At 46.2% G+C, this 19,291-nt stretch overlaps 1 protein-coding gene across 5 annotated transcripts in view; it reads right to left on the bottom strand.

The window, feature by feature from the left end:
* Positions 1-353: 353 nt before the first annotated feature.
* LOC111842921 (contactin-associated protein-like 5) overlaps positions 354-19,291 on the bottom strand; it is a 55,873-nt gene continuing 36,935 nt past the window's right edge. For 4 of the 5 annotated variants that reach the window (XM_023810038.2, XM_023810040.2, XM_072717380.1 and 1 more), the window contains 15 exons: positions 18,738-18,909; positions 14,717-14,823; positions 13,849-13,968; positions 12,716-12,916; positions 10,279-10,435; positions 9,404-9,531; positions 8,944-9,114; positions 8,419-8,637; positions 7,356-7,595; positions 6,342-6,566; positions 4,486-4,619; positions 3,195-3,282; positions 2,532-2,735; positions 1,890-1,961; positions 354-1,716 (listed from right to left, as the gene is read on the bottom strand). In XM_023810038.2, the coding sequence (XP_023665806.2) occupies positions 1,430-1,716; positions 1,890-1,961; positions 2,532-2,735; positions 3,195-3,282; positions 4,486-4,619; positions 6,342-6,566; positions 7,356-7,595; positions 8,419-8,637; positions 8,944-9,114; positions 9,404-9,531; positions 10,279-10,435; positions 12,716-12,916; positions 13,849-13,968; positions 14,717-14,823; positions 18,738-18,909 (2,525 nt within the window). In that variant the 3' untranslated portion in view covers positions 354-1,429. The remainder of the gene's footprint in view (positions 1,717-1,889; positions 1,962-2,531; positions 2,736-3,194; positions 3,283-4,485; positions 4,620-6,341; positions 6,567-7,355; positions 7,596-8,418; positions 8,638-8,943; positions 9,115-9,403; positions 9,532-10,278; positions 10,436-12,715; positions 12,917-13,848; positions 13,969-14,716; positions 14,824-18,737; positions 18,910-19,291) is intronic. The other variant, XM_023810039.2, reaches the window with a different exon arrangement.

A 19,291-nucleotide genomic window follows, 5' to 3' on the forward strand; every position in this document is an offset into this window, starting at 1 on the left:
TAAACACATACATATTTGGGGGGTTGGCTTCATTACTGCAGCTTGTGTGCAGGGGGCGGATTAACCGACTGACATCAGCATGGACAGTGAGGTGTTGCTGATTTAACTAACCACTCCATTTTTCCAGAGGTACAACCCGGGATGGACTTGGCATCAATCTGGCCCTGGCTGTGTGGGCTGCAGGGCGTGTCTGAGTGGCCCCACCCTCTCTGTATGCAATCACGTTCAGCCCTCCGGTTGGCCTGCCTCTGATCTCCTCGATGGATTGCTTCATTCATTCTCACTCCATCCATCCGTTGTCCAATAAACATAGCAAACCGATATTTTAACGAAAATGCAACGGAACGACGGTATAAACTGGGCAGCGACTCACAGGTGACGTTTATTACAGGTAAACAAGGCTAGGGCACAAATAAAAAAGGAGAAAAACGACAATAAAAAACAAAGTTAAAAAAGTGAAGTGTACAGAGGGAAGGCCACAGCAGTGCAGGCTGACAGGGGAGCGGGGGGAGTTCAGATGGCAGAGGTGGGGGTGTCCAGCTGCAGCAACACCACGCAGAGGCTTTGGCAGGTACTGCATGTGCTGGAGGTCCACAGCTAGACTGCTGCTTCCTCCCCCTCATAACACAGCTGTGTTCTTTGGGCAGAATAGCACCCCCTGTGTTAGATGAAGGGTTTGCGCTGATTCCAGGTAAATGGGGGTTTGACGGCTGTGAGTACAGAGTGGAGTCCTCCGGTCTCTGCCTTTTATAATGCCTCTTTTCCGATACGTCTTGACTCCAGGCCTTCAGGGGACCGTCTGTCAAGAGCTGTAGTGACCGCATTTTCCGACCTGAAATGGTTCTAGAGATGTGTCCGTGAGGCCACCAGTCAGGCAGGGGCACTCGAAGCCACGCGAGGGCCCCACATTTCCAAACCAGAGCAGTTTTGACCCTGTGTCCAGACAGCAAGCAGCACATGACCCAGGGCTCCTTCGAGTCAGACAAGTGTCCAGGGAGCTGTGTCCAAGGCACCATCGCAGCATCATGTCAGCCTGCTGTCCTGCTCCAAACACCCAGGAAGGATCATGCCTCCTGGACTCAGAATGTTGTTTTGCCACATGCAGCGCCCTTGATTAATTGAGGCTTGCTGCAGATTTCTTTTCAAATTAATTTTTTCATCAAACTGGTGTTTATGACGGTTTGGTAATCCTGCCCCCCCCCCCCCCCACAACCCTTTTATCACAATATCACTTTCATTCAGCTGACAAAATAGCCTTCAGTGCCATACTTTAGGAGAGTGATACCTTTGGAGCAGTAAGTGGGGTGATTTCCCAAAATCTCCAGGGAAAGAGTTCCCTTCTCCAGTCACTCCGGATGCCTGGACACGTGGGCAGGTGGCTGGCACGGGCGGGAGGGCTTGAGCAGTTTGGGAAGGGCAAAGAGCAGCGTCAGATGTAGTACTCCTTGCGGTTGTCCCGCACTGTACTGTGCAGGCTCAGGTCCGGACGGTATACCGGCTCCAGGCCCCGCCTCTGCTCCAGGCACCGCCTCTGCTCCAGGTCCCGCCTCTGCTCCAGGCCCCGCCTCTGCTCCAGGTCCCGACTCTGCTCCAGGTCCCGACTCTGCTCCTTCTCTTTGAGGCCGGTTGCCCGCTGTGCCTGCCGGTGCTGGTACAGGAAGCGGCTCATGGCTACCACCACGCACAGAGTGATGAAGACCACGGCTGCAATCACCCCTGGTGACAACAATAGCAGTTTCCACTCACTTGTTATGGGTCCGTTTTATGAATTGGTTCGTGCCAGTAGGCCAGTGTGGGCAATATAATCAAAAAGCTATTTGAAATCTGTATTTCAGTTGGTTTTTATAAGCAGAGTTGTGAAGGTACGGATACTGAGTGAGTGTGTTTACCTCCAATCACTGCCGAGTCCCTCTGCACTGCGTTGGCGAGGTGCTCTATGCCTCTGTCAACCTTCTCAGAGTCTAACCCCAGAAAATAAGACGGGAAGTGTGTGAGCGGCTCTAGAATTTATAGTCAGGCACTCAGTCAGGCATGTATGATGAAATGACAGCATCCATGGGGAATATGCTTCAGACCTGAACCTGGCCTTCATGTAGACATTGATTAACAAACACATTTACATTTTTATCTATTTAGCAGATGCTTTTATCTAGAGTGACATACATTTTGAGAAAGCAGGGAAGGCAGTTCCTGGAGCAATTGGGGGTTAAGGAAGTTGCGCAGGGGCTCAATGGTGATATGATTCTGCCGGTTCTAGGATTTAATCCAGCAACCTTTTTATCACAGGCACAGCATCCTAACCCACTCACTGCCCCCAAAAACAATTGAATAATTGCTGTACTCCTGTGTTTCTGAATCCAGTCCTCATGAGCTCCCAGACAGTTCACATTTTTGCTCTCTCCCAGCTCCCACTGCTGTACTCAACATGGATAATGACATCATGACACATCAGTAATCACATAAGGGGTGAAGGGGGAGTCAGCTTTGTGTCTGAAACGTGTCTCTGGGGCATCACCGTCGACAGGACAGACCTGAGTGGGAGTGTGACGTGGTCCTATCTGCCTGCAAGCCGCAACTGGCCTCCTCCAAACGGCCCCGCACGCTGACCAATGAGCTGCCGCGGTTCAGCAGGGCTGCCTTCAGGGGCGCCACGTGATTGAACTGAACTGATGACAGGCAGCCGACAAATCCCCTGGATGCGGCCTGCTGCACTTCCTCGTCCATGCCTATGCTTCCTGTTGAGGGACAGGCGTCAGGCTGGCAAAGTCTTGCCTGTTGGCATTTGAATGGTTTTGCACCGGTAACGTTTATGGGGGTTTATAAAACGGATAGGAAGCTCATGGGAGCATAAAATCACACCTGTCTCCAAGAATGGAGAAACCCGTAGAGAGATTATGTATCATTTAATCGCTTAGCAGGTACTTGACATGTGTCACTGTTATTTCACTTTTTGCCAAATAGCCTTAACGGGCCACGTTTCCATGTGGAGTCCCGCACTGTACTGAGTGTGATCGATCTATAATTCTACCGTTATTTGCATACATGACAAACATATTAATAACCAGAGAGACTCATATGCCATCAGCTCCCTGAAGTTGAGACAGGGCCCCTACTCAGTGTTAATGAGCTCAGTATAGTAACGTCAGGCAGATGTCCTCGTACTTTTTCACAGCTTTTTCATCAGATTCTCTTACCTGACACTCTTCCCAAAGTGAGAGCCCTGATCGTATTCAGATCCGTATCACGGGACAAGGTGTATTTTTGGTTTGTTTCCTTGTCCATCTGCAGAGGAAATAAGATGAAACATGTAAATTAATATTTCAATGAAAACATGTATAGATGTACACTCAAGAATGTCACACACCTTTTTTCGCATGTGGAGGTGAGTTAAGAGACTACAAGTGGGTAACGACCTAGCTGGCACTAGTAACAGCTTGCTGTTGTGTCTGGACTTGGGACTGCCTCCAGTCTCATGCTGTAACAGTTGGTCACAAAACTACTGTATTTGGTTTGCCGTTAGGAGCCTGATAATCCACACCCACTCAAAGGGATCTGATAATACACACCCACTCAATGCGAAAGAGCACTACATGTATCTGGAGTGTGTGGTAGGGTTAGTATACTCACTGTCCAGAATGATGTCTGTGTTTGTGCACTTCATATTGTGAGGTCTGTTTTACTTGGTCAGGTAACACAAATCAGTTTTCACAGAGAGATTTCTAATGGTTGCTTCCATATTTTAAATTTATTTTTGTAGACTGAAATAATATATTCTATATATAGATGATGCTGGGAAATATAGGTGTTGTGTTATGATTTAGCATCTTTTGGTTATTCAATGTCTTAAAAACTTCACATGAAATGTGGGTCTCATGTATAAGGCATCTGCTACTGAAACCTTGCTGACAGCTTGTTGTTGCAGCCTTGAAACAAGCTCTGTGTTTTAATTCTTTATTTCATTTCTGTGTTGAACTCTCCATCCCTGTGCTAGATGACAGCACCAGTGTCTCTCTCACAGAAGCACTCTTGTCAGTCTTGGCATTGATCTGGTGATCTTCATGTGTTCAGAGACCTTGTAACAAGTTTCACAAACAGTTTCTTTTATCTAAGAGCCTCGCAGCTTGAGCTTATCAGACATGGCTGTGAAGCTGACGTGCTTCATCGCTGATCCTTAGTGGAACATTTTTCTTTTTATTTTTGTTTTGCTGACAAAAATTATGGTTGTTGACATTGACATCTTTTTTAACTGAAAATACCTTGATAGGAATTCGGCCATCATTTAGGATGTGCTTAGATAAATTAACCTACAGAATATTTATTTGTTATTAAATCTGGCTGAAGATATTAGTGCTGCTCATTCGTCCTGCTCATTCTTTGTACACGCATGTGCTATCTTGCCCTGATCACCGCTCCTGTTGATTTTGTTTTCCTACATTCAGGTCCTCTCCTAACTGGTATCCCAGCTCTCCCAGTATGACCGCCCACCTGAACGTGGATGTCTTTTCCTTCTCGGTGGATGCGAACTGAGTGGAGCTGCCCATCAGCGAAGTTAGCTGGCACTGGTGTAAAAACATCAGGCTTCCTGTCCTTGTCGAGCCGGTACCAGATCTGCAAGCTTCCTGGAGGAGCAGGACAGAGCTACAGCTTTTTACACAGACCTTGAACAAAATGAGGCTGTAAACATAACCAATTTCCAGCAGTGGTGTTTACCTTTACTCAAACTATGCATATGCAGGGGCCCCCAAGGCCCCCTATTGGCCAAAAACAGTCAGTACACTAGGGGATGGGCCCCAAAGTGGCTCTTTTGAATGGGGCTCCAGAAACGGCAAACCGGCCCCTGTGTATTTCCCAACTTGCTCCTCCCTCTCTCTCCCTCACTTGTTCTGTTACTTTGTTCACCAGCTGCCACTCCAAATTATAAAAAACAAATCACAAATGGGGTAAGGAGAGTGAAGATCTGAGCACATGTGCTTTGGAAATCCCACCTCCCAGCTTGTTTGAGGGAGGCAGTGAGAAGCAAACATCACCAGCCGATTCGAGGTCGAGGACGTTATGAGACCCAGAGAGCTGGTCCCATGTCATTAAGACAGGGAAAGGCGGTGATAAACCCAGCAAGCTGTCATCATCGGCAACATCACCACGGCCTCATCCTGTACATCTAATGCTTTCTGAGGTTGCGGGGATCTGACAGCTGTCTGTGACTTATGAGGATGCCAACACATATTTACTCAAGCGTGTGTACTGAGCTCACTGTTTTCCAACCAATCTAAACCTGTATTCCCAAAATGGCAAATGGCTTGCTAAGTGATTAGTCTGATTTTCCCATGCATGGGAACAGACACCTCTCTGCTCAGTTGACATTCATTAGCTTAACCCCCATTTTCAGTCAGGTGTTACCTATATACGCAGACAAGTATCTTACTGAACTCATTCAAGCTGAGTATCCTGATCGACGGCACAGCTGCAAGCACACAATCTGGCAACCTTCATATTGCAGGCTGGGCTATTTATCACTATGACACTGGAAGACCTACAAAGAGATACAAGCTCATGTACCCACCTAAATCCTATCCATCAAGGAACCACATGTTGAAAGTTATTTCATGACACAATGAGTCAATAAAAAGAGATGGAGGAAAGATTTCTATTTTCAAGCCATTAGTATTCCTTAAATCCCTTCAAAGAGAAGAGCTCCAGTCTAGCTATACATGCACACGTATACACACTCACTCACACTTGCACACATACTCACTCACTCTCTCTCATTCACATACACACACACCCACGCACGTACACACATGCAAGCACACACACACACATACACACATGCACGTACGCACTTGGTCACATACAAACACACACCCCCAGTCCCTCTATTAATATCTTTATGGGGACTCTCCATTACTATGGGCATAACCCTAACCCTTCAGTAACTTCAACCCCAACCCATCCCTAACCTTAACCATAGGTTTATGGGTAACCAAACTAAATACAAGACTTTTCAGTTTTTGATTTCATTCAGAAGTTTTTATAAAATTAAAGTTGACTTTGTGGGGACCATAAAAGTGTCCCCACAAGGTAAAAAGTTACAGGTTTTTATCACATTGAAGGGAAATATGGTCCCCACGATGTAATAATTACACACACACACACACACATTCTCTGCTCCGACCTGCCTTGTTTCCTCTTTAGAGAACATAAATAAATTTTAATTTGAGGGGATATTAGTGAAAGATTCAAAGGCTGAGAATGGACCAGTAATCCAGACAGAAGAGTTAGGGTTAGGGTTAGGCCGGCTGCTATCCTGAGTCATGCAGGGCAGGACCGCAACACTGTCGTACCGTTCTGGGCCAGAATGATGGCCATGTACTGGCCGTAGAAGGTGCTGACGGCTAGTAGCATGGCCGGGCAATGGCTGGTCATGAAGCTGAAGGCCACGTTCTCCCGGGACTTGCCGCTTTCAGCGTAGACAGTTGGGGACTGGGCACTCCTGTTGTGCATGACGGAGAATGGCTCTTGGAAGGTGTAGGTCACCGAGGAGCCAAGCTCAAAGGACAGGGACACCTCTGTGTCCAGGCGGTGGACAGGTGCAGATCGGGAGGGTGGGGGGAAAGATTTGACAGGGGCGTTATTCTGAAATGTGTCTGGACAAAAACCAGACACACAGCCTGCTTTAAGGTCAGCATTTCTAAAGGAATCCTCTTATCTACTATGCAAATGTGGCTTCTCACACAAAGCAGTGACTCAAAACCAATATCAATGATGATTTTAATAATCAGCTGAGATTAAAAACAATCGATACAAAAAGGTATTTCTGAATTTTGAAAGAGAACCATATTACAAGGATAGAAAAGGCCCATATTTATTTACATGCACAGACTGCCATTAAACTGATGAGTGGAAGTGGTGGCTTGGGACTAGAATATGATAGCAATAGGAGGCGCCCAGGGATCTGAGTTTTAGAATCTCATGGAAAGGGGTGTGGCCCGGGGTGCTGGTTATAATACCTACAGCTTTTCTTTTCAGCGTCCTTCCTCAAAGCATGTGTGGGATTATGTGTGCATTATTTTGAAAATATTTTTCAAATGCTTCATATTTTCATAACATCTTCATTAGAAGTCATGGAGAGGAGCTTAATGCTGCATTATTCAAATAGTCACCTACAAAGGATAGCCTAAGCATTGTGTGTTTACGCCGCACCCTGTCAGGGTCAGGTAGCTTTAAAAGTGTGCTTCTAATCCCTGGGGATACTCAATAGAAACATTTTAAAAGGAGAGGCTAGAATTTAAGGACAGACTGCAAAATATGGATAATATCTTTGCTAGACACTACTTAGCGACATGCTAGCAGAGCACCTTCGTTGCAGTGAGGCCCCCCATAGGCGGAGTGGGTGCAGTCACAGGTGTAGCCGTTGTTGCTCTCCATGCAGCGACCCCGGTTGTGGCACAGATTGGCGTGACCGCTGCAATGTCCCGGGCAGCCACTGCTCACACCAGGAGTCATTTTGGCACGCTCCTCTAGGTCCAGGGTCAGCCCATTCATGATGAGTGCACGGACACAGCCCAGAAAGCCCTTCTGCCTGGAGGCGGTGCCCCCTGCAGGTCGAGGGGAGAGTGGCCATTTAAGACACTCAGGGAAAAATCATTCAGGGATTCGGAGCCTTGTGCTCCGTGAAATAAATCATTTTCCAAGGAACTTTTGAGCACAAAGTCAGCGAATAGGAACACAAGCCTAGGAGGCAAAATTAGCCTTTCAGTGAAAACAGCATCAATCATATGTAAGAAAAAAAGGTATTCATAAATGCCTCCAACCAGGAAAAGTGTCTGTGGATATTTACTGATTTACTGCACTGAACAGTTCTGCAAATGCTTCTGTACAGTGTGACTCTGCTATTAAATCATGGTAAACTGTTGAATAGTTTGGTACAATTTTTTTACTGTTCTCAGGTTTTTATGTTTATTCGGCTGGCTAGCTCTCAGCTCTGGCAGTAGGAAGGTTTTCCCTGGGACTCCAGCACCCAGAACCTTCTGCAAGGTTACCCTGTACACCACCTGCTGAAAACGGTCGACTGCAATCCTGAAATTCCCGACCAGGAAAGCGATTGATTTTGCAACAACTGACTCACTCACCCTCTATAAGTACTACCTAACTAACTACCTGGGTGGGTAAGGGGATTGGCATTTATCCTTAAGGCAGCTAGGGTGCGTACCTACTCTAGTACCTTAAGTAAGAGAAAAACACTGTTAACTAATTACTGTTTTGTTCCTTTCTTCTCCTTGTTTTTTGGCTTTCATTCTTTCTTTTCCTTTTCCCCGTTTCATGCACCATTTTGTATAAATGATGTAGTACTGTACTCACCACACTCATGTCAACTACCTTAGGGCAACTGCGTCATAAAAGGACGCCTAAGGGTCCTACCTACAAAGAGCTGGCTGCTGAGCTGCATGCGCAGGTGGCCATCAGGGGGCGCCTCGCTGTAGCGCAAAGGCAGCTGGTCCACCTGCAGTGAGGCTCCCTTCACATGACGCTCCGCCCGCACATAATGCCACTGCTTGTCATTCAGCGGCACATGGGACTTGGCTACCAGGGCTACTGGGCCATTTCCCACGTTGAAGGTGAAGTTGACAGCGGATGGTGCTGTGGAAAGGGCGGGAAAATAATCATGCAGGAAGGCAAGTCACTCCCCAGCATTTGTTAAGCAATTAGAGCCAAAAGATAATTAAATAGATATCATTATCTCCTCGTTTGTTAATTCTTTGCTTGGCTGATCTCATATTTATACCGCTAGGAAATGTTTTATACTTCTATAACGGATGAACTGGGCTGAAAAAAATAGAAAGGGAATGCCTTAGAGCGGTGCAGAGAGAAAGAGCAAGCTCTCTCTGGATAATGCTTTATTCCTGCTGTAGAAAAAATAAGATCAGAAAGAAACTCCTGACTCACAGCTCAGCTCCACACGAAAAAAGTCCTTAATTCCCATGTTCTCCAGGAAGACCCCGGAGGGCGCAGTGGTCTTAAAGTAGAAGGAGATGTCAGCGCTGAGCTCAGCCTGGAAAGTCGGGAAATGCAGGTAGGAGGATTCCTGGTAAAAGGATGCAGCATTCCAGAAGAATCCTGGGAGATGGAGAGCACAGTGAAACACAAACAACATACAATCACGGTCATTTTGACAGTGTAGCAGTCTGATCTGGAGGATTGTTAACTACAAATTGTGTCTGTATATTTTTAACCTTACATACAATTTAGCCATCAGCCAATATTATAAAATAGAAATAAATTACAAAATAGATTTTTTTTTTTACAGTCGGAGAGCAAAGTGCTCAGGCTCTAAAAATAAAAACCAAAATCGAAGCATTGCTTTATATTGTTTTTTCCTCAAAGAAGAAAAAAAGAGACCACCTACTATCACCGTGGCAACGCAGAGGCCCAATCCTGTAGATGGCTTCAGAGTCTGTCCGGTTTGTATCCCCAATTGAGATTTCGCTCACTGGCAGGTGGTCTTTGTAGGAGAGTACCCCGGTATCATTGGCCCTGGAAAGGGATGCAGAGATTCATAGGGAGGTTTTAGAGAGGGGGAGTAAATGTAGTAATCCCTCCCAGCGCTCATCCCCCGCCCTACCCCCCAAAATCCCTGCATTCTCACTCCAGCTGCATCTACACGACAGGCAGAAAGTGTGTTTTGCTTGACAGGGTCTCTTGAATTTCATCGGATGTTTGCTTTGCAAATCCGCTCCCCAGGGGAGTAGCCGGGCCCTAAATTCAATGGTAATGACAAACACCTTGCAGCAAATACTGACAGCAAGGCTAGCGGGCACACAATCTGCTTATGAGCGAGGGAAAATCACACTCCACAGTGGGAGTGTCGCTGAGGAAAGGCAGGCTGTCGATACGGTAAATCAGGACGAGCATTAAGTTGTTTGCTCTTCTCATTTCACCAAAATGGTGGTTTTTCATGGTACAGGTCTGAGAGAATGGGGTCGGAGCCTTGGCTGAAGGTGCCTGGCCACTAACAGGCACATTGGAGGGCGACGGCCATAAAGCAGCATACTCATGGCTCAACAATCAGCAATCTTGCACAGCCTAAAGCCTGACTGCACCTTGGAGTAAAATCTGCATGATGTCCCACTTGAAGGTGCTTCCATGCTATCCCATATATCATATAGGACTACAGAGCATATGGCTCATATGCATGCAGTATCATGTGACATGTCGGACAGGTACAGTATATGCTAATGTTAAAGCTTCCCCGAAGATGGTATGTAATGGCATTTTCGTTACCATGACTCCCGATCAGCGTCGCAGTTGCAGAAATAGTTCATGTCCAGGCAGTTCTCCTCCAGGCTACAGGAGCACTGCTGCACGCCGGGCAGCGCGCCGCCCCAGTAGGTGTGCCTATCCCCGCTGCGGTCCAGCCACCAGGACAGGAGGGTGCCATCTGGAACACAGAATGAGCCCCGGGTCACAGACTGTCATTGCTAACAGGCTAACCATAGGGCAGGGCTGTGTTCTTGGTACATGAGTCCAAGCTGAAGTTCCCTCTGCCTTTAAACAGGCAACCGGGACATGTGACATACCGTGTGTGAACAGAGAGGGCGCCAATGACTCTTAAACATTCACACATTTATTTAGCAGAAGCTTTCGTCCAAGGCAATGTGGAAGCGATCCAGATAGAACAACAGAAGCACAGTACTGACAAGGAGCCAACTGGGCACAAGGGCAGCTATGTTTCCAGTCAGTGACAAAAAGCAAGTGCATGTTAGCATTGGAGCAAGAGCTGTACAATACAATACAAAACACTGAAAGAAGTTGTGTGTGTGTGTGTATGCGAGTGTGAGCAAGTGTATGTGCATGTATGTGCGCACGTGTGAGTGAGTGTGTGTGCACATGTGACCCAGTATGTATACGAGTGTGAGAGCAAGTGTGCATACGTGTGCATGTATAGCCAGAGTTTCTCTTTTAAGGGCTTTAAGGAGGGGCGGCATGGTGGTGCAGTGGTTAGCACTGTTGCCTCACACCTCCTGGGTTCAAGTCTCCGCTTGGACATGTGTGTGGAGTTTGCATGTTCTCCCCATATCATCGTGGGGTTTTCTCCGGGTACTCCGGTTTCCCCCCAAAGACATGCAGAGGCTGATTGGAGTTGCTAAATTGCCCTTAGGTGTGCATGTGTGAGTGAATGGTGTGTGAGTGTGCCCTGCGATGGGCTGGCCCCCCATCCAGGGTTGTTCCCTGCCTCGTGCCCATTGCTTCTGGGATAGGCTCCAGACCCCCCACGACCCAGTAGGATAAGCGGGTTGGATGATGGATGGATGGATGGGATTTAAGGAAAGCTAATGCCTCAACAACAGAAATCTTTCCTCCGTATCTTTTTATTGACTCATTGTGTCACAAGATAACTTTAAAAATGTGGTTCCTTGATGGATAGGATTTAGGTGGGTAGAAACTTGTGTCTCTGTGTAGGCCTTCAAAATATGAAGCTGTTTATAATGCATCATGGTGACTGCTTTAAGAAAAATGTTACCAACTTTCTAAACACGCATTTCTAAGTCACCTAGATCATTAAAGACTGCTGCAATATTTTCCATTTATCCTATGTATTTACATCTCGCTTGCTTGGCACTAAAGTGGACAACAAGAACATGAAACCAGTGCCGCGACCAGATAGTAAAACGGAATGATGGCACTGTTGGATAAGCAGAGCTCCCTTATGGCTTCGGCCTCAGTCATTTTAAAAAGCCAAACACTAGTAGGCATCGATTTCCATTCAGGCAGCATTTGATGGTTGATTCTGCATTTAGCTTCACCTCCTAATTTCTTTATTAAAGTTCACTTCACGTTTGATTTTCCATTAATGCCATTTGCTATGATGTCTCAGCACTAAGTACCGCTTTGTTCCAAGAATAACCGTACGATCCTAATAACTCAAGCTTCCAACGGCTCATTAATAAATTAAATGATCTGGAAACTGCTTGAATGTAAGCCAACATCTAACTGTTATTGGTCCAAAAATCATTAAAATAAAATTTGTCGTTTTATGATGACTTTTCTCATCTGTTGAAGATGGAAAAGGCCTCCATAAGTCAAGTGGTGAACCGTGGGTTAATGACAACAACCACACCAATGAGGAATATGGTTATGAAGGATTATTAACTACAAATTGCGTGTGCACATTTTTCAGCATTACATCATGTACCCAGCAGGCACTGTTTTTGGAAGAAACATCTCTGGCCACGGTGCTGAAATGATGAGCTTCACTATTTCATAGATGAATAACCCTGAGCAAGCAGCCCTTGGTATGGAGATAAATTATTTTAATCCTTGATTATATGCTACACACAAGCATCAGAGTCCAGCCTCCAATGGGTAGAAGATCCCTGGGATGAATTGGAGCACAGATTCAGGGCACGGCCTCAATGGCCTTCATCACTAATGGAGGTTACTAATGCTTCATAGAAGCTTTGGAACACAATACCATCAGCTCTCTGCCTGGTATTAGCAGGAAGTATTCAGTGATGCATAATAGTGTTCATTAAGGCCAAATGTAGTTCCAGTGTGGCTACTGGAAGGGTTCATTGTTGTAGTTACTGCCGCATCCCCTGACGAGTGGAAGCAATTTTGCACCTTTCATAAGCAGCTAAGGTGATGCAAACATTCCCTTTCCCTCAAAATACAGATAAAATATGGTGTCTGGATGCTTGACAGAGTCACTTGCACTCACCCCAGGTGTTGAAGAGGCGGGACTTCCTGCAGCGGTACTCCACTTCCTGTTGACAGTGCTCTGACGTGGCCACCAGGCTGCGGAGCTGCTCGGGTGAAGCGCTGTAGTTGAAGTGCATGATGTGCGGCCTCTGTAGTGATGAGCCCTGCACCCGCACCGGCTCAGTAATGTTGTGGGCCACTACTGTCCACACTTTGTCCTCTGCGGAAAAAATGTATAAGAGTTACAAGACTTCAGCCTGATAGTGGTGGCCTTTGTCAGCACTGCAGACACTGTAACCCTCAGGACTGTGGATCTGAGATCCAGAGGGAAGCAGAAACTTGCGAAATCATTACAAATTAAAAGTAACATAAATTTGGATGATAAAATACTGATTACTGTCATTTTAACACAATGGATCTATTTTACAGTGGTTCGGTATTGGATTGATATGATGTAAGATATTTACGCATGCTAGAGCTGAGCAAATATGTGCGATTCCTTAAGCCCCTAACAGTTCAATCTGGATGCCGTTTACATGGCAACAAGCCTCTTTAACTGATACAGAAACAGGTAAATGCCGCAGGATTTGTAAAAGCAACAACTATAATCTAGCTTGAGTCTTGTTACGAGATTGATGACATTGGTTTGTGGAAACACCGAATGCTGTGTGTTTACTGCTGCAACACCGCCTGCTGAGAATAGGACCTCCTCCACTGACAGGAAAAGGAGCCCATCTCCAGTGTGGGATGTGGGCTCCGAAAGTTATCAGTCTTCATGTTCTGATTTTCCCAGGCACAGCTGGTCTCCAGCCCCCTAACTTCTACATAATGGCCCCTATTTGCACAGTGATGAAAGTCTATTCCTGTCACCGGATGTGAGGGGGGACTGGGGACATGCAGGAAAATGTCAAAAAAGAAGAAAAAAAACTGTAGGGATGAGTACACCTGTGAAAATCTCAGAGGTAGATGATGCATGTGCATGCCTGAGTAAGATATTTATAGCATTAAGGTTTTTATAATGCAAAAAATTGGTTAAAAGAGAGGAAGAAGCTTTTCATTGGAGAAAAATGTGGATTCCTGCTTCTGCCTGCATAGAGAGACATGGTCTATGAGGCCATGCAGGGAGAGGCTGGAGGTGACTGGGGTGCCCACCTGTCATGTTGCAGTACACCTTTGTGGACTCCAAGGGGCCACTCCCATCCGGATCGATGGAGAAATAGCCGGAGGAGCTGCCGGTTTGCCTGTATGCCTCACATGATGGCTCGTAGATGGCTGAGGAAAGCACAGTGTCAGTACCAGCAGCTTGAATTCCTACAGTTCAGCATACAAAAGCCACACAGCCCCCCACATATACAAAACTCCACCCGATTAATGAGTGTCTTAACCCGAAAACAATTCAGTGTCTGTATAACATGCACATTTAATTCTGAGCACTTCATTACAGTCAATTTACAGTCCTGGCTGATGTGAGTGTGGTCGCGCCATCTCACAGTAAACATGAGTAATTATATTTACTGAACAGAAATCGAAATGTGCTTGCGTTGATTAGCTGCTGCACGGCAGTATGCTGCTACACGATTGTGTTTAGACTCTTCAGCGGGGCACACTTGACGGGGATGCTTCTGCAGCCAAGTATGCTGCGAGTGACCAGTGAGTCGCGCTGCTGCTGGGTAACAGCTGGTGGTGAAAAGGAACGTGTGAACATGTGTGGTGGTGTTTGCTAATCTCTCCTTACACTCTTGAACAGCACAGCGTAGTCCATCCATACAGTACCAGCAAACAAGCGTAAAAGCCTTTCAGAGGAAATAGATAAATAAGCATGAATAAAAAAGCGCCGTGCATTTCAGAATGGTGCCTATAGTTCAGTGTATTCGCTCTGGCTGCCCCCTTTCATTCTCCAAATGCAGATCACGGGAAGAGGCTTCACACTGTGCACATGGGAACTGAGCACATGGGTGGGAGTGTGTGGGATGGCACAATGACAGTGCAAGCCTGGGGGTGGGGGGGGGGGGTGACTCACAGTTGTGACAGGTGGGTCCGGTGTAGCCCGTGCCCGAGCAGTCACAGTGGAAGTAGCTCCAGGACTGTGTGCAGCGGCCACCGTGCTCGCAGAAGCTGGGCGTACATCTGCGGAGAAACAGATTAACCTTCTATTAGGTCATGATAATCACTCCAGAGATAGCTAAGGCCTGTTTGTGAAGAGTGCAGCATGACTCTCAAGCTGAACCGTGTCAGCACATGTCAGAAGCTTCCAGAAAGAACAACAAAATAATGACACGCGAAGGCATTTACTTCTAGCTGCTTTGCTAGCTTTTTAGTACAAGTTCCAGTTGAAACTCTTCTTTGAACAAAGGACTGCAAGGGAATTTCAAACCAAGTTGCTGTCCATGTGTGTAAATGCTACTCCACATACTCCTTGATAAGCTGGTAGATGGTGGTCTTCACAGAGCCAGACTGCCTGTTCCTGAGGTGATGCTCTGCCCAGTTCCTGTGATTTGAAGCATCTTCCATGTCCATGAAACCACAGCTAAAAATGATGCATCGTTATTCAGAAGTTCAGGAAGTGGGGGCCAGAGCCAAGTCCTCCTTTGAGCTATTTGTGGGAATGTAGCAGCTGGGGCTCCATCTGTAACCTGGAAAATCCAATAATATTGAGGTTTTTAATCATCCATGTGACTCACTTCAAAGCTCAAGCTTGAAGCTGAATATGATGTGCAGTATGAACACTGGTACAGCTCTTGAATTTGTGAAGAAAAAGAACAGATTTGGAGGGGGGGATGAAGCTGGTAACAGTGGCAGCATGTGATTTTGTCAAGAATGATGTTGTAAAAAGCCTCAGCCCAAGCACAGAGCTATGAGGAACACCACTGTTCATGTCAGCATAAAAAACATCAAGTCTTCTATCTGACATAAGCAAGACTCCTCAAAAAATCCCATGCAGGAGCCTGGATTTCTGTCCTGTGGCTCTAAGACACAGTCACTGTTCACAGTGCAGGCAGCTCTCAACTGGTGTAAACTGACTTTAATGAATCCAGACTAACTACAAAATATCCAAGATACATAGAGTTTTAATGTAAAAATGTGACATGCACCTGTATGTAAATTTACACTTCATCTTTTCATTTATTTGTTTTCTTTAGTATGTATCACAAGTACACTTATGACTTTTTTGCTTTTAAGGTGTCTTGAATGGCATGGAGAGGTAATTCCAATTTACATAATTTGACAGATTACTTATGTCGGTCGAGAACAGCCTGTACTTGGAAGCGAAAGGGTTTTTGCTTCTTGTGTTTAGTCTTTGCTGTCTAGGTGACATTGAGCTTTTAGGCACTTGCACTGGGACACAGTCTTTCAGTCCACTGACCTGCTGGCATTAAAAGTTTAAAAAACTCAGAGCTCTTTAGTGCTGTATCTCATTATGCTGGATGTCACCATTTCAAGGCGTCAATTCATAATGCAGCAGAGGCTAAACAAGCAAAGCCTCCCCTGGCAGGAGCGGCTTGGATGGGACATCAATGCTGGGGATTGAGCAACGGAGAATTGGCTGAAATAGTAACGATGCACTCTGACAGCAACTGGGTGGCAGGGAGGGGTTTGCCCTAGGGGTCCACGGTACCAGGAGCTGTGCTGTAAACTGTTAATTATTGTCAACAAAGACACCAGCTGACTGTGAGTAACCCAAGAACCTGGCGCCGCCTACCTGGGGAGTTGGTAGTTTCCGAATAATATAAACTATTATAAACTAACATAAACAGCAGGATGTCACAAAGGAAAAATAACTTAGCAGTATATAAAGGCAGGTTTAAATTTGTAGGTTTAAATCCAGTATGGCACCATTTCAATATTAGGGTGTCACAGTTTAATACGACACTGCGTGGTGACTGACATTAAGTGCTAATGAGAGAATTGCACTTTCTGTGTTTGCATGCACATTATCACTATGCAGATAGGAGGTGGCACTGTAGGGACAGTCCAGGTCCAGCTCAAAGTCTTTCATTGCTGCTGTCCTCAGAACTGAGCCGCCACGGAGGATGTAGGGCACACGGACAGCAGAGCCATCGACAACCAAATTCATTGAAAGGCTGCTGTCAGTAAATACATGAAATTGTATGCTGGGAAGTCAGGAAACCTGTATCATACGTCCACATGACCAGCACGCCTCAGTGACTTTGGCACTTAATTAGTATCACCATCTTCTGTCGCTCTTCTAAAAATTCACGATTATCAGCCTTTTGTGCATGCATACATTATTTCATGCTCTTTCATCTGTGCCGCAAACCGCAATAGGATCACTGTGACTTTTATAGGAAACTGTACTTACGAAATGGAGGTTTCCGGTGCTTTTAATTGCAGCAGAATTTGGCGACCGCTGGGTGGATAATGTTTCAGACGATAGTTTAATTATTGCCAGCTATTTTTGCTAAAGCAGTGAATAGTGCTTTTGTGGACCATAAAATGACACGAGTGGCCTTCATAATGGCATCTTCAGAACGAAGTAGCTAATGAACTTTTAATGGCAATACCGAGGAAGATTCATCCTCCATGGAGGATTGAACAATGAAAAGATGAACAAGAGCTCCATTGTTTGTTTACATTGCCATGAATTAACAGCCTCTGCTCCTGTGAAAAAGGAGGACGTCCTGCGGCTTCTCCATACGGCACGTGATGACCTCAAACTCTCAAGCAAGAGGCCAGATTCTACAGTTTCATACTACTCTTTTACTGTATGTGCACACTGCTCCATGATCTCTATATCCACCTTTTCTGTGATTGGCTGATTTCGTATACTTCATGTGACCAATCTGCATGTCCCCAGCTTATCTGCCTGAAAACATGCGTTGCTGTTCACTCACATTTGGGACACATCCAACAAAACAAGTGCAAAAACTGAACACTGAGGTAGTATGAGATACTGGGGCATCATGGGAGGTATTTTGGACCTGATGCATGTGGAGTTGGCCCTGGTCCATCTCCACCTTAATCCCCATACCATCCAATAGCCACCCAGGGCTTCTAAGAGATCAGTGGCCTCCTTAACTAAGGGGCAGGCATGAGCTCTGCCAGCTGGCTGCGATGTCCCACAATCTGGAACATTCCCAAGCCAGTGCTGTTTGCTCTGAAGGTGTCAGGACCATCACGCTGAAAAGCTCATGCCGGTCAGCAGACAGCAGCAGCTGGTCATGAATGATTTAAGGCTGACCGTCACAGAAGGGGCACCCTGGCCCATGGCCACAGAAGTCCACTATCAATACAGGTTCTGCTCAAGACAGGACAGCTGGTGAAAGGCATCATTATCCCAGACTACACTGTACTGAAGCTACTGGTCTGAATATGCCGGCTGAAAGTTTTGGTTTGAGCTTTTAATCCTTTTCACTGTTAGGCTGCTGATGTAACAAACTATACTGAGTTTGGTTCTTTAGGCCCTTCGAGTGCTTGTGATCATCCTGGAGCGCTGTAGAAGTTACTACCTGCTTCTTCTTTGGTGTTTTCCATAACCTCCGTTATTGTGGAAAGGTGGCAAAAACGTGTCAGCTTCTAAAGGAGCTGGTGTTTTAGAGGACCAAAGGTACAAAGGCTTCACAGGCTTCCATCTCCAGACCTGGTATCACATTGTAAAATACCTAAAGGTTCTTCCAAGAATTTCACAAGAGTTCTTAAACAGATACATCCATCTATCCATCCATCCATGAATCCACCCATCCATCTTCTATTCCTTTACCCAGGTCAGGGCTAATATGTATGTCAGAGAAGCCATGTGTCAATCAGAGGGCTGGCTGCCATTCAAGGCTGGGGCCGCCTGGAGGACTCTGCCGTCAGGGGCACATTAGTCTTGGCGCTATTTATGTCCTGGGGGGGGGGGGGTCATGCAGTGTGGCACTGAAATAGTTGCCTGGCAGCGATATCACTGTGGTGTTGGTTCGAGTGCTAACGGTTTGGGGTGGGGCCATGTCCTCAGCTACACTCAGGGGCAGAGCCCATCTTTCCCAGCCGGGGTTACTCCCAACTGCCCCTGCTCTCACAACCACCCGACCCCCCCGTACCTGTCTCTGATGCCGCAGGCGTCGATTTGCAGGTGACTGAAGTTACCCAGCATCCCTTGCTGCACATGGAACAGGTCCACTGCCTGGTTGTTAAGGAAAATGTGGCGCAGACATCCTTGGAAAGCCAGAGTCGGGTTCCTGCAGCCAAAGTTATTGGGGGCCGGAGGACACCCTGCGGCAAACAGGGGCAAGTGCTGTTTGTACAGGTACATCCAACATGTGGCAGGCTTCAGAGTCACGGCCAGGTGCTAAGGTACACAAAAAAGCTGATAACGTCTCCCTAAAGCCTTTTTAGAGACAGCAGAGCCAAGACAGCAGAGCCAAGGTTTAAATGCTGTTCTTTTAGACTTGATGATTCCAGAAGGGGATTACTGTGAATAACCCCGTAAATGTACTGCAAAATAATAAAAAAATTATTTTAAAATAAAACAAATAACCTTGAATATTCCAGAGAAAGTAAAATGAATCAAAAAGAACATGCTCGCCACAGTGACCTTGGGCCTGATTTCATGTATTCCTGTGTAACCTGTGGTGCACTTAGGTCTGCATAACAG

This window comes from Paramormyrops kingsleyae, chromosome 1, assembly GCF_048594095.1.
Source record: "Paramormyrops kingsleyae isolate MSU_618 chromosome 1, PKINGS_0.4, whole genome shotgun sequence".
Lineage (NCBI taxonomy): Eukaryota > Metazoa > Chordata > Actinopteri > Osteoglossiformes > Mormyridae > Paramormyrops > Paramormyrops kingsleyae.